The following is a 15,111-nucleotide window of genomic DNA, read 5'->3' as shown; positions in this document are numbered from 1 at the left end:
AAGATGCAGGCTTTCTAAATATTTTATTCAAAATGTTTACCTTCCCAACATGAGATGCTTACCTTCATACCTGGGATCCCAGGAGGTCCCTATTATTAAAAAGAAAAGGGATTATTTTATATACATGAGAGGGGAGCAAGCAAAAGAACACAAATTGAATAGACTACTGTAAGATCATTCTGAGTACAAGGTATCTTAAGATACTTAGAGATGACATTTATATTAAATACCACAGAATCTTTAGTTTTACAGAGCAGAGAGCTCTGTGTATTACTAACTTCTTTTATAAAAAATCCTCTTCTTGGGCTTCCCTGGTGTCACAGTGGTTAAGAATCCACCTGCCAATGCAGGGGACATGGGTTCGAGCCCTGGTCCGGAAAGATCCCACATGCCTCAGAGCAACTAAGCCCGTGCGCCACAACTACTGAGCCCGCGCCCCGCAACAAAGAGTAGCCCCCACTCGCCACAACTACAGAAAGCCTGTGTGCAGCAACGAAGACCCAACATAGCCATAAATAAATAAACAAATAAATAAATAAATAAATTTATATTAAAAAATCCTCTTCTAGTTTAGTATTTCAAAATGTACTCCTTTGTTCCACATGAATGCACTGAGCTCACTTTCTACAATTCTGCTTCTTCTGTTAATTCCTGTGTTCATTATAATCCCAAATTTTATAACTTACTGGAGGACCCTGTAAACCAGGAAAACCGGGACTGCCTGGAAATCCACGTTCTCCCTAGAAGGAGTTAAAAATAAAGAGCGTGAGGAACAAAAAACAAAGCGTAGCTATACCAACAAACAATGACTTATTGAAAAGATTTCTGTAAAAGCCATTTTGAAACATACCAGATTGCCAAAAATTCATTAGCCTTCACTTTCCAATTACTTCAATATCTACTATCCATATCAATTCAGCCTTCTAAGATACTTTTATCTCTACTCATCAATCCCAATCAGAAATAAAGAAAAAAATCTTCTACCTTAGTCATTTTCTTCTGACAAATCCATTTTGAGACAATCATACCACAGATTCCTGGCCATCATCACATTTAATAGTTAATGATCTGCCCCAATTTCCTGCCCATGTATTATATAGATTTTTATTTTAACTGCCCTATTGCATTTTTCTTTCATCATAAACTATTTCAAATTATTTTTGTAAAGAGGAAAAGATGATAAGAAAGAACGCCATTAATATCACCAAAAGGACAATAATAGCAATAGTTCTAGCAATTGCAGGTCATTATGTTCTCTAGGCACCCAATTTTTCTCACTCCCTTTTGTAAAGTACTAATATGGACATTTGGTTTAGAAAACAAAAGCTAAAATTGCTGTAGAAGAACCCCAATGCAACCTCCTTTCAAATATCTATATGCCATAGTAATCTTAGAAACATCCTCGTCAGAGGCTTAAAAGAGTAAAATGATTACAGCTATGTGCCTTTGAGTTACTGTCCAATATCCCTCTCTCTACCACTTTTTACACATGGACAAAGTAGGCCCAGAGAGAAAGGGAGTGGCCTGTACACTGAGTTTAGAAGACAGAAAACAAAACAACCCATGTATTCTGGCTCCATCTCTAGGGTTCGTTCTATTAGTTACGTAGTTAGAAATATAAGAAACCATTTAATCTGAAAGTATACATAATAAATCCATTTTCAAAAACTTTGTTGCCTCAAACACAAGCTAATCATGAGATCTGCTAAGGTGCTGCTTTAACAAAAAGAAAGAAAAAGATCCCTTTAATCACATAGCATGCTATACTCATTGTAGATACATCTGGTCTTCAAAATTAAAACTGGCTAGTGGTCTGTTGCTCAAGGCGTGCTGGCAAAAACCAAACAAATTACCAGAATAGGCATACAAATGTAGCCTACTTTAACATGCAATGTGCCATGCAAACTAATTCCACATTGGTTCTATCACTGTAAGGTCACCCCAAGCAGAAATGAAGAACTAAGCCTCACAAAACAAACCCACAATCAAAATCAAAATGATAATAATAATAATAAATAATGGCATTATTATTATTATTATTGGCAAGGGTCACAACGACTTGGAGAAATATTGGAGGTAAAAATATTTTATTGCCTTCAAGTATATACTACAACGATTATCACAAAACGTGGCCTCCCATAATGCAAAATAGTTTTTTCAAGTTATTTTAAATATATGCCCTAATATAAAATATGACACATGTCATTAGTTAGAAAAATCTAGGGTATTTCATAAATAGTTTCACTGAATATTATGTACAAAATGGAAATGCCAAAAGGATATACAGAAAATAATAATAAATTTCATTAACCTATAGGAAAATGAGAAAAGTGAGGGAAGAAGAAGCAGAAACAATAATATGTAAGCATTCAAAAAGAGCAGATTTTCCTCTTTTTTTTTTCTTTCTCTCATTTTATATTAAATCCAAATAGTTGGAATTAGGATTGACTAAAGATAAGAAAAGTGGGTCAGGAAACGATGTTTGTAGTATGTGAAGTTTTATTTTTTCACTTGTTAAATTCATTATTTTCACTGATGGAGAAGTTTCAGGTTTCATACTAATAGTTTATGGTAAAAACTGATGTGATATATTACATATAGATTTTTAAGATTTTTCTTAAGGAAGTTATTAGGCAAGGTAAAGAAGTTTTAAGAATATGAAAGATTTGAAAACTTAAACTGTACCTAGTTGTTTAAAAAAGACAAAGCTAATGAATGACATTCACAAGTATTACTCTTAACAACCGATACAATATTTGAAACATATATATCCTAATTCCTTTTTAACTCTCATCTTACTTTACACTAAAGTCAAAAGAAAGGATTTGGTAAATAATCTTCAACCCAATGCAATATCCCAGCTAATTACACAAGCTTCAAGAATTACTGATGTTTCAATATATTGAAAATGTTAACTGAGAACATATCCTATGTCTGTCCTAGACATGAAGCTACTATATCTCTTCTTTGACATTCTTCATATTGATTCCTTGAAATTTTTAAGTCTATTATTATCAAGCATATTGCTTAAGATTAAGTCAAAGAAATCTCACCTTGGTTCCATTGCATCCAGGGATACCTTGAGGTCCTGGGGCCCCATCATGGCCTGGCATTCCCTTTGAAAGGGGATATAACACATGTATAATATTTCTTAGATTACTTTTTAAGGAATTTTAAAATAAGAAGCCAAATCCTACTTACAGGAAGACCCGGTGTCCCTGGAAATCCAGGAAGTCCAGGAGGACCCTATAAAAGAAATAAATTCCTTGAATCAAATAATAATCAGTAACAATAAAATAATATCCTACCTAAGGGAATTATGAGAATTACATTTAGAATAGCAATGGACAAAATGTGTTTCATTGATTATTACCACTCGTTCTTTTAAACACTATAGAAAAAACTCCTATATGTGTTTAAAAATCTCTTTTATAGAAAACTATAGAAAAAAACTCCTATTTGAGGGAGCATTGCCTTTATTGCACTTAGCAGGAGCAGGCAAATTAGTGGATGAAAGGTCTTTTCTAAAAGACAAAGTGATTCTCCCAGGTTTGTGATGAATATTGAATTCAGCAGGGTATGGGTATGTGGCAAATATATCTGCCCCTGAGAACATCAATGTGATCACCCACAAAATTCTTTAATCAAATTCCCCTGTCAGGATTGGCAAAAATACAAGTTTGACAAAACTCTCTGTAGGTGAGGCTATGGGGAAGAGGTACTCTCATACAACTGCTAATGGGATTTAAACACCATGGAGAGAAATTTGGAAATACCTAACAAAATTACACATGTATTTATTTACTCTTCGAAGAAATTCATTTCTAAGAATCTATCCCAAAGGCACACAAGAAATTATGAAACAAAATATGAAATTCAAGGTTACTGACTGAAGCATTATTATAGCTAAAGTCTAGAAATGGCCGTATAACCATATTTATAGCTAAAGGTTAGAAACCTTTAGGTTTCTAACCTAAATAGGGACATGACTAAATAAATAGGGATATGACTAAATAAATTATGGTACATCCGCATAATATAAAACTATGCAGCTGTTAAAAAGAATGAGCAAAATCTCTGTACATTGAAATATGTAGTGATCTCCAGGATATAATGGTAAGCAAAAGAAACAAAGTGTAAGTAGTGTATATAATACACTAACTTTTTATAGCAAGGGTAGTGATACTAAACAATGAAAAGATAAACAGAAAATAATAAAAATGATTACCTCTGGGGGAAGGCGGAAAGAGAATAGGGAGATGGAAGGAAGGATAGGTAGCATCTCTGACTATACCTTGCCTTATAGAACAATGTAAATGTTTTAAATAATGAAAAATTAGAAAGCGGTAAAAAGGAAATCGTTAAAACTTGAAAGCAAACTGGGACCAATGAACCTAATGTACAGCAAGTTGTGGACAGTAACCATACAGAGAAGAGAATTACTTCAAGTGTCTTTAAAACATGATATTTTGACTGAAATTAGTCAATTCAAAGGGGAAAAGAAGAACAGCAAAGAAATAATTAGTGGCATTTAAGAATTCTATTATTAGTATTAAAATTGAAATGGTTGTTTTATTTGCATATTGTTATTTTGAAGCTATTTAGTTTCAACAGTGCTTAGAACATAGTTAATGGTAGCTATAGCTATTAAGAGATATGATTATTATGAAGAGCTTTAATAGTATACTGATATTCAGTTACTACAAAAAAACATAGATACATGTCTGCTAAAATAAACGAAGAGTTTTGAGTTTCCTCCTTGCTTTTCCAGTGCCCTACCCACACCAGTCGTAAGCAGCGCATAAGGCAAGCTACATGTTGTTAAGACGTAGATAGCAAACAGACTGTTTTAAATATTTATATAAAATGTGTACATCTACTAAATTTCTGGAGATCCAGAAGATCAGAATGTTTGTCTTTGTAACACATAGCCACCACCCATATATTTTATATTCAAATTCAGGGACCTTGTCAATCCATGACAACAGAATTTCAGAGCTAAAAGGGACCTTGGAGATTGTGTTGTTTGACTCTCTTCAATTTAACAAATGAAGAAACTGAGGCTCAAAAAGTTAAATATGATTTTCCAAAAGCCAGTACTATTTTTAAACATCACCGTTTCCTCCCAAATCTAAAACACACTGAAAAGTATATATCAACCTAAAAGCTTTTCAGAAAAATTACACTAAATGTGCACTTCAATTTTGAGACACATCCTGATTTCCAGAACATTAAAACTTGAAAAATCATACATCTTAGAACTGAGGCAATATTGTATTCTTCCAAAAATAGTTATTCTTTAACCTAACGGTTTAAACTAGTGCTTCACAAACTTGTTCTCTTCAAGATACACAAATAAAATTATAATATTTGTATGTAGGACCTGGGGAGGGTACACAGCCTGATGTGATCGATCAGCCCTCTGAACCCAGAGGACTGAGATGATCGCACTGGTTGGGAAGTTCTGCTTTAAATCACCTGTATGATATATATTTTTAATAAATTGAAAATTTGTTGTAATTCAACACTTTCTATTTCTTAACCAAAAGTCTTCTTTCATTAGTTTAAACAGACATCTGGATATATAAAGGTAACTATCAAAATACTAGAGAAAGGCTAATTGTAGACATATACAAACTCTTACATTTAACTTTTTAAAGACTTCAGTTTTCTTTCTGCATTTCAATATGAGTCTTTTCTAGTTGCCTCATAACACTTCATTTGCTTCTTCTCTATTTTGACCAACAAAGCATTTGATACAGCAAATATCACTTACTCTGATCCCTTTTGGTCCTGGTGGCCCTGGAATTCCATCACTACCCTGAAAAATACAACATATTTAGTTATTTTTCCTTCAAAAATAGCCCTCAAATAACTAATTTTAGACTGTAAACTGAGACACATTTTTGTGAACCTTTGTGAAAGTTAGTGAGACACTTACATGCCCAAGGAAGAAGCATGTATTATTGAGACTGAAAGCACTGAGGTAAGTCAGATGCTAAAAGAAACGCCTTTATTTACTGAGAAGAAAACTGTTAACATGTAGAAGAAACTTTATGCCTGTAAAGTTAATTATGAAGCATGCAAGAAAAGAAAGATGAAATAGTAGTATAGATATTCCCCAAATCATTTATGCATAAACAAAATAAGAGCTGAAAATCTGGGCAGTTTCTATATTGTGTCAATCTGCTTGCATCATCTCTGGGCCTAAATATGTGCTGTTCTTGAGTTTGCTGTTTTAAACCTTTGCTATGTTTTATAAGACACTTTCTACTGGCAGAGCTAAGAAAGAAAAAGAAAACCATAGACTTTCCTTTCAAGCTTCTGCTATAGACTCCATGCAAAAGAGGCTGCCCACATGTTTGTTAATCTATTTACCCATTTCTAGTTACAACCGCATTGCTGAGAATTTAGTCTTGCCTCACTAAGTTTTACTATGTAGTTTCTTTTAAAAATGGAATAAAGAAAACCTAATTCTGCTCCAATAGGCAGGAATTTCAGTGGAACATACAGCTAGTAGGCCACCATCTGAGCCTTTAGATAGTTTTTATTAAACTGGGACATCTTGCTTTATACAAGTGGCTTTCAAACTACTCTACTTACAACCCTAGAATTTCCCCTGGAGGTTCCTTTATGCCTATGCCACCCTCCTTCAATCACTGACGCTCTGTTTTTATCTGTTTTATTTGGGGCTTCCATGAAAAGTTTTATTTGAAGAAAAGGTTACCTGATGTATTAGTTCCTTATGCTCCTCTTACAAATTACCACAAACTTAGTGGCCTAAAATAATACAATCTTACAGTTCTGGAAGTCAGAGGTATGAAGGGTCTCAGTGGCAGAGCTATGTACTTTCTGGAGATTCTATGGAGAGAATTCATTTACTTTCTTTTTCCAGCTTCCAGAGCTACCAGCATCCCTCTGCTCATGGCCCTCTTCTATGTTCAAAGTCAGTGATGGCTGAATGAATCTTTCTAACATTGCACCACTCTGACACTGACTCTTCTGCCTCCCTCTTCAACATTGAAAGGACCCTTATGATTATACTGGGCCCACCCAGATCATCCAGAATAATTACCCTAGTTTAAAACCAGCTGACTAGCTAGCAGCTTTAATTCTACCTGCAATCTTAATTTTGCTTACCTGTGTAACCTAACATATTCACAGGTTCTGGGGATTAGGTTATGGACATCTTTAGGGGGTGGGCATTATTCTGCCTACCACACCTTGCCTTAAAACAAGGTTAATAATCTACTCTTTTCACAAAAGATGCATCTCTAAGGAAATTAAAGTAAATCTAATTCTATTTTAAAACTAGAAAATTGTTTCTTCAATGAATCTTTTTGTGTCTTCCCACTAAAGGTGAAAATAAGACAAGGATGCCTTAAAACTATACTGGTCATACTAACCAACGTGGCTAAATAAGAGAGAGAAATTAGAGGTATAAAAATTGGAAAGAATGAGGTAAAACATATTATTTGCAAATAATACGATTGTATGCATGGAAAACCCAAGATAGTTAAATGAAAAACTATAATCAATAAGATAATTCAGTAAGGTAACTGTATATAAAATTAATATGAAGAATTAATAGCTTTCTTATATACCAACAACTACCAGTTAGAAAACATAATGGAAGAAAATGTGCAATTTACAATAGCAGAAAAAGATAAAATATTTAGCAATGAACTGAGCAAGAAATGTTTAAGATTCATAAGAAGAAAATTTTAAAACACTTCTGAAGTTCAAAAAGGAAGACTGGAACAAATGGAAAGGCATTCCATGTTCCTGGATAATAGGATTCAACATTAAAAAAGTCAATTATCAACAATTTAGTTACATTGAGAAAAATTCTGAAGAAAAAAAAGATCAATGAGGGGACACTAGTACTGGCAGATATAAAAATATAGCATAAGATGTCAATAATTAAAATAGTTTGGTTCTGATATTTGAATAACCAGACCATTGGAAGAGTATGAAAAGTTGAGAAACAGGTCCATATATTCATGTGAATTTGGTATATAATGAAAGTGGCATTGCAAATCAGTGGGGAAAATTATATTGGGACACACTTGTGAGGACATCTGGAAAAAAAAGTGGAACTTACATCACAAACCATACCAGGATGAATTGAAATCAATAAAACATTCACATGAAAAAAGTGAAACTATTAATATACTGGAAGAAAACATGGGAGAATTATTTTATACTCTTACAGTGGGGAAGGCATGTAATATTCAAAACCCAAATGCCACAGAAGACCTCTGATAAACAAAACACACACACACACACACACACACACACACACACACATAAATATACACATACACATGCACACACCCATCGAAGACAAATGACAAACTGGTGGGATATAATTGTAACTCACAACACAGATAAAGGGCAATCTCCCTAAAATATAAATAGCTCGGTGAAATATGAAAACACCAACAATCCAGTAGAAAAATGGGCAAATGGTATAAATAGACAGTTCACAGAAATGAAAAGATGCTCAATCTTATTTTTAATAAGAGAAGTGCAAACTAAAAGTTCATTGAGAGGCCATTTTTCATCTAACAGATTGGCAAGAATCCAAGTTTCATAATAGGATTGGGTGAAGCTACAGGGAAATTGATCTTGTACATTGCTGAACCAAGGATAAATCATACAACTTCTTGGGTGGCAATTTGGCGATATCCACAAAAATATATAAATACATGTATGCTCTGATCCAGCAAAATCACTTCTAGTAATCTTAGAGATAATCCCTTATTGGGGAAAGAAAATCTATTTAAATTGTACATCATAGCAGCACTGTTTGTGGTAGCAAAAAATTGAAAACCACCTAAATGATCATCAATAGGGAACTGGCTTAATGAGTTATGGTTTATACACACAATATAATACAATGCAGTTATAAAAAATGAGGAGGTTCCGTGTATACTGATATGATATCTACAATGTATATCAAGTGAAAAACAAAGGTCAAACAATGTGTTGGATACCATTTTATAAACAAAGGGAGGTAAAAGTGTGTATGTGTGTATATGCATGTATGTGCATGTATATATTTGTATCTGCACACATATTCATAGAAAATTCTTGGGCATATTCACAAGAAAATAACATAAGTGGATGCCCATTAGGAATATGTAGAACTCAGTGGCTAATGGACACAGTGGAAAGGAGATTTTTTTCATTGTATACCCTTTTTATGTTAATTTATTTTGAACAAAATGAATATATTATCTATTGAAAATCAATTAAATTTTATTTTTAAGAATAAAGAAATCCTTTGGTAATCTTTATATATACACTCCTATATATATTTGTTTTATATATATTTACTTTCATATATGAGTATACAGATTAAAGAATAATCCTACAAAATTTTTGACTTGGTATGTATGTTAACACATACACATATGCCCGACTACTCAATCACATAAAAAGTATAAATTCAGCTATGTTGGGGAGCATGAAGTCATACTGAAGATAGAAGCAGAAAATGCTTCTAATTCAAAATCCCCAAAGTTTAGAAAGCAGTCAAACCTCCTCCTTTTATGGATATAGAAATGGAATCACAGCAAAAGACTGGATTGCTTTCTAAATTTAAACTGCATACAACCACACATTTTAAAATTATCATACTATTGTACAATAGTCCCAGTTAATGCTAAACTATTTCAAAAAATCTGATGTAGTTAGCTCTTTTTTTTTTTTTAATTAATTTATTTATTTATTTATTTTTGCGGTAAACGGGCCTCTCACTGCTGTGGTCTCTCCCGTTGAGGAGCACAGGCTCCGGAAGCGGCCATGGCTCACGGGCCCAGCCGCTCCGCGGCATGTGGGATCTTCCCGGATCGGGGCACGAACCCGTGTCCCCTGCATCGGCAGGCGGACTCTCAACCACTGCGCCACCAGGGAAGCTCTTTTTAATCTGACCTAAATCTTTATTAGACTTGCCACCTCTCACTGAGCATAGTGTGCAAGAAACTCAGCCCCAAATCCCAGGTAAACTCAGATACAAGAAATGTAACTTTATTTTTCTATGGTTCAACTTAATTTCTATTTCAGAGCACCCATTTCACTAAGATGGCTGAAACTTAACCTCAGTTAATTGGACTTCCCACCTCATTTTCACAAGCCTGTGCCTAAGCTATGGAGGGCTTAAGTAGTTCTGAGACGTTGAGGGGTGGGACAGTCTAGTCCAAGCTGGAATCCATTGAGATGTCCCATGCCAGCAGTCTACATGGACTGCTGCTGAGTTAGTGCTCAATTCTACCCACTTGACTCTTTCAGATCCTTCTGCTCTTTCTGGGTGCACAAGAAACATTCTGCTATTTTGCACCTCATTGGACATAGGAAATTCTGTTGTATGGCCCATCTACTTAAATTTTATGCAGTCATTTAGAGTCTTGCCTTTTCCTCAGTGTAAAGTTCTACTCAGGAAATTTAGCACATGTCCCTTCTGCTCTTGAATCTAATAAAACTTCCTTGGTGTACTGCCACCTCCTGAGAGATCATGCTCAAGCCTATTCCCACAATCTATGCTATGGTATAGTTAAGTGTTAAAAAGTATTTGTGCGTTTAAATTAATTTTCCCCCTTTACTCAGAGGACTACTTGATGAGTATCCATTTGATTTCCTTAATGCTCTAATGACACGATGTACCACTATTCCATGAAATAAAATTAGGAAAAAAGGGTTTCTAAACCACTATTATTTTCCAGGAAAATGAACAGAACTGGCCCTTTCATATATCAGTTCATCAGTCAAAGAGCCATTAAAAAAAAAAAACAGAAGCTTTTCCCAATCTTAAAATTCACTATTATCTCTTCACATCCTATATCTTAACATGCATATAAGATGCTATCCTTGCTCGTGGTACAGGAGAAACTGCCCACACAGCAGTCAACGGGGAAAGGTATTCCCAACTGACAGGATAACAGCACCTTTGGATCTATGAGCCTGGGTACAGGAGAGGGAGAGTGTAAGGATATATTGTCTCCTTCTGTCTCTCCCACAGAATAGCCTGTGTGACTTCCACCTCACCAAATTCATTGATACACCTGTCTCAGATAGCTGCCACCACTGTAAATTTGACAAACTGGTAGACATGTCTCTCACCACCCAACCCCATCTATTCCTGGCTTGGTAATGTTTGGAGCTTATGGTTACACTCACTCCTCCAGGCAGGCCTGATTGTCCTGCTTGGAATAATTTTGGACCATGATCCATTGGAGCCTCAGATTAACTACCTATTTTTTGACATAACTCCTCAAAGCCCGACCCATTCAGGTCCATGTTGGAGTAACCTATGTTTCTCATTTGGGTCCTGAAAAATCAGGAAATGGAATCGAGGAATCTGGCTCCTGGCTAAAGACCTATGTGTGATTTTTCAGGCCCAACCATATGGTAAGCCTCATAGAGAAAAGCTGCCCATCCCACACCAGAATTAGTGCACAGCCAATGCATGTCAGTCTCTGAAGGGAACTGTAGTAAAGGAGTCAGTCCCCCTGGCTGGTCATGCTCTTATGCATATCTGCACTGAAAGGCCTCTTTACGTGGAACCTTGGTGAAGACGTCTTCATTCAAAGAGGGGGAACCTTGAGGACATTTTTTCTGTACTCTGACTCAGTAGTTCTCCACTCCTAGCCCTTCCCCCCTCCCTTCTTTCATCCCGCTGTCAGGTATACTAAAAAACAGCAGTTTTGCTCTTTTCTCTTGTCCTCCATTCTATCTGCGGCTGGATTTGATCATCGCCATGTCTTCTCACAAGACTTTCAGGATCAAGCGATTTCTGGCCAAGAAACAAAAGCAGAATCATCCCATTCCCCAATGGATTCGAATGAAAACTGGTAATAAAATCAGGTACAACTCTAAGAGAAGACATTGGAGAAGAACCAAGCTGGGTCTATAATGAGCCTCACATATGAATTCACACACATTATCAGAACATCACTAGTGTCTGGAACAGCTGCCTGTGTTTGATGCTCTCTCCTCTTGAGCTTTCCTCATCACTGCTCACTGTGTAGCTCTGTAATAAACATGTGAACCTTTTGTTGGAAACAACAACAACAAAAAAAACAAAACAGCAGTTTTTTGCTCCAAGCTCCCTGAGCAGTGAAACAATTCCCTGTGTCTGTGCTTATCCATTTCACCCTCACTGGCACTGTTCCATGAGGAATAATGGAAGAGTGGGGGAGTCCACGCTTTCTCTGGTTTATGTTTTGCTTATACACACTGTCACGGTTAAGTGACTAAAGCCTTGACTGTTACTTTCATGTTGGCTTGTTGTCTTAATCAGTACTCTGACACCTGGCAGTTAAGCTCTCTCCAGCTCAGCTGAGCTCCTGACAGGACTTAATTTTTGTTAAGGATCCCAATGACCACACACAATTAACAGCTTCCAAAAGCATTTGAATACAGCAGTAATATTCAGCTTTTTTAAAAAAACAACAACAATGAAGTATAGATTCTTGGCCATTCTATTGTTTTATTTAAATATTAGTTTCTGGCTATAATTCAGTAACTTTTTAATTGATTTGACACCTGTCCCACATTAAGATGGCTTAATTCCTTTAGTATTACTGGTTGGTAATTTGGCACGTACCTTTTGTCCCCGAGGCCCTGGCGGCCCTTCTGGACCTGGAAATCCAGGCAAACCTGGATGGCCTTCCAAACCTGGAAATCCTCTCTCCCCCTGCAATTGAACAAGAATGAAAGATAAAGTCATTTGTGAATTTTCAAGCACAAACATCGTTGAGATTCAAAAACATCAAATGACTATCTAGAGAAGACTAAATTAATTTAATTATGCTAAGTTCAGAGTGTCCACTAACATGGAGAAACCTGTAAGATAGGAGTGGAAAGATACAAATCACTCTGAATTTATATCGTATTTGGTAATGTAATCTCTTGCTTTCTCGTAAAAGTAAAAAGCTTATCAGAAATGAAGTTTATATATACTGACATCAAGAATTTAACAGGGAAGATGGCAATAAATCCAGGAAAACAGGAATGAAGGGGTTACATGAAATAAGTATGGTGCAGGGATGAAGAAGTGCAAAAGGAAAACATCAGAGAAGATTTCAGGTTTGCTGTGGAGTACAGAGTTGCAGGATTATTCAGAATGGAAATTCATTTGCTGATTAGCGATGAGTTAGCTAGAAAAAGGCTCTATAACATCAAAATTTTTATATTTTTCTCTGACTGTAAAATCAATACAAAAAGGAATCAATGTTTGTTGTAGAGGAAAAGAAAAAACCACCAGCAATTGTGACTCAAGTCCCAGTTCTGACCACAGCACTTATCAACACCAGCACAGGAGGGCTGTCTACCTACTAGTGAGGGTCTACTAGGTCTACATCTTATCACCATCTATCAGGAAAGGCTGCCTGATGTGCATATCTATACAACCAGATAGGTGGGTGTTGCAGGGCGACCATGTATACTAATATACCATTAGATAGACACATTAGGGTTAGTTAACTTGCATACAGTCAATTTATATTAAGAGTGTGAACCCTAACATCTCTAGGGGATCCAGTCACAGAAAGCAAATTCATCACTGTTAAGTTTAAGAACCCTAAGGGCTCACAGCTCCGTGGCATGTGCTTCCAACTGCAGTGCTGCAAGCAGTTCCTCTACTTTCCTAAGGCTTGAAGGTGGAGTCTCCGGCCAGAGGCTCTGGACCTTGTTCTGGGAACCCTCTTCTCCCCAGATCCTATCCACAGTGACAGCCTAGGCAGCACCTGAGAAAGAGAAAGCATCCATATCTACAAGGCAACTGACTAATGGGCCATTAGAAGCACTTACCCTTGGAGGTTAAGGTACAATAGACTTTCATTCATAACCCCAGTATGTGTGTGTATCTGTGTGTGTCTGTGTGTGTGTGGCAACAGGGGGTAAATACTAAGTTTAGCCTAGATAGCTTAGATGATCTTGTATTGAATAACTTCTTATGTTGAAGCATCCTACAATAAATATAAGCCCTTTGAAAAGGCTACTTCTGATCAGTTTTCACTTATTACTTCAAAGCAAATGAAGCAAATGTTAGCCAGTTAAAGGTAGACCTAAACATTCCTGTAACTTTGACAATAATTATTATTGACATATTACAGCATTTTCTCTCTATTTTCTATAAATATATCTCTTTATTGTTTTAATTGCTCATAGAATTATGATAGTTTAGTATCCATCAATCTCAATGTCATTATTTTGAAGGAAATAGAACAAGAGAAGAAAAATAAAAGATTCAAAAATTTTAGAGCTGGATTGGCTCAAATCATTACATAGCCCATATTGGCAGAGCAGGTAGTAGAAATCTGACCACAAGTGCCAGACCACAAGTAAGCTAGAAGGAAAAAGACAATCTAGTTCGAGTATATTTCCATAAGTGGAAAACACAGCTACCTTTTGGGATCTCCGCTAGTATTTAAAGCATATCTCTGCCAAAACTCGAGAATAATGCTTGAAGAGAGCTATATTTTCTCAGAAGCAAAACTGCTACCCAGGCTATAGATACGAGAGGAATACACTAGAAACTGAAAGTAGAGAGTGCTAAAAAGCTTAACTGTGCTGGGATTATTAAAAACCATATACCTATACCAGATACTTGTCCTGAAATCTCACACTATAGTCAAACGATGTTGTAGTCCTATCTAGCTGACAGAGCAATATTATACCACAGAAGATAGAAGGGCAATTACTGGAAAGTAGCAAAAAGAATTGCAATAGCAATCCCCAGCCTTTGAAAGGTAGAAAGTTTCCTGCAGTAGAAACTATAGAAGGCTTCCATGAGGAGAGGGTGCCAGGAGGGTCCTCTACCTAATTCCTAATACAGATGGCAGGGAAGGCTGACATTTGTTATGTGCCTACCCTTTGCTACTGGTTGTCAGGCAATTATTTAATCCTTACAGCTACCTAGATTTTACTGTAATTTTCTAACACTCACTAACACAGAAAATGGTGTAGAACATCTATTTCTGAAGGTCAAACTTTAAAAAAACCTGGTTTATGCTGCCTGCCCATATTTGAATAAAAAATCAGTCTTATTTTTCTTTATGGAATAATATTCTTCTCCCCCTGCCTGTCCTTTAAATATTGGTATTT

At 35.9% G+C, this 15,111-nt stretch overlaps 2 protein-coding genes across 4 annotated transcripts in view; one reads left to right on the top strand and one right to left on the bottom strand.

Moving 5' to 3' along the window:
* The window catches only part of COL4A5 (collagen type IV alpha 5 chain), a 217,339-nt gene that overhangs the window by 102,691 nt on the left and 99,537 nt on the right, over nt 1-15,111 (bottom strand). For all 3 annotated transcript variants that reach the window (XM_082681810.1, XM_082681809.1, XM_082681808.1), the window contains exons 3-8: nt 12,611-12,700; nt 5,777-5,821; nt 3,202-3,246; nt 3,054-3,116; nt 687-740; nt 63-89 (exon numbers count right to left, since the gene is read on the bottom strand). In XM_082681810.1, coding sequence (XP_082537936.1) covers nt 63-89; nt 687-740; nt 3,054-3,116; nt 3,202-3,246; nt 5,777-5,821; nt 12,611-12,700 — 324 coding nt within the window. The remainder of the gene's footprint in view (nt 1-62; nt 90-686; nt 741-3,053; nt 3,117-3,201; nt 3,247-5,776; nt 5,822-12,610; nt 12,701-15,111) is intronic.
* LOC309839846 (large ribosomal subunit protein eL39-like) lies at nt 11,713-12,078 on the top strand. The gene has a single exon (XM_082681811.1). It carries the CDS (start codon nt 11,762-11,764, stop codon nt 11,915-11,917), a length of 156 nt encoding a protein of 51 aa, XP_082537937.1. The 5' UTR covers nt 11,713-11,761; the 3' UTR covers nt 11,918-12,078.

Source organism: Grampus griseus, assembly GCF_964374135.1.
Source record: "Grampus griseus genome assembly, chromosome: X".
NCBI classification, from domain to species: Eukaryota; Metazoa; Chordata; class Mammalia; order Artiodactyla; family Delphinidae; genus Grampus; species Grampus griseus.
The sequence above is the reverse complement of the archived record's forward strand: the minus strand, read 5'-3'. Positions and strand labels throughout refer to the sequence as shown.

Coding starts and splice junctions, on each gene's coding strand:
- LOC309839846 (XM_082681811.1), top strand. CDS start 11,762: ATGTCTTCTCACAAGACTTTCAGGATCAAGCGATTTCTGGCCAAGAAA.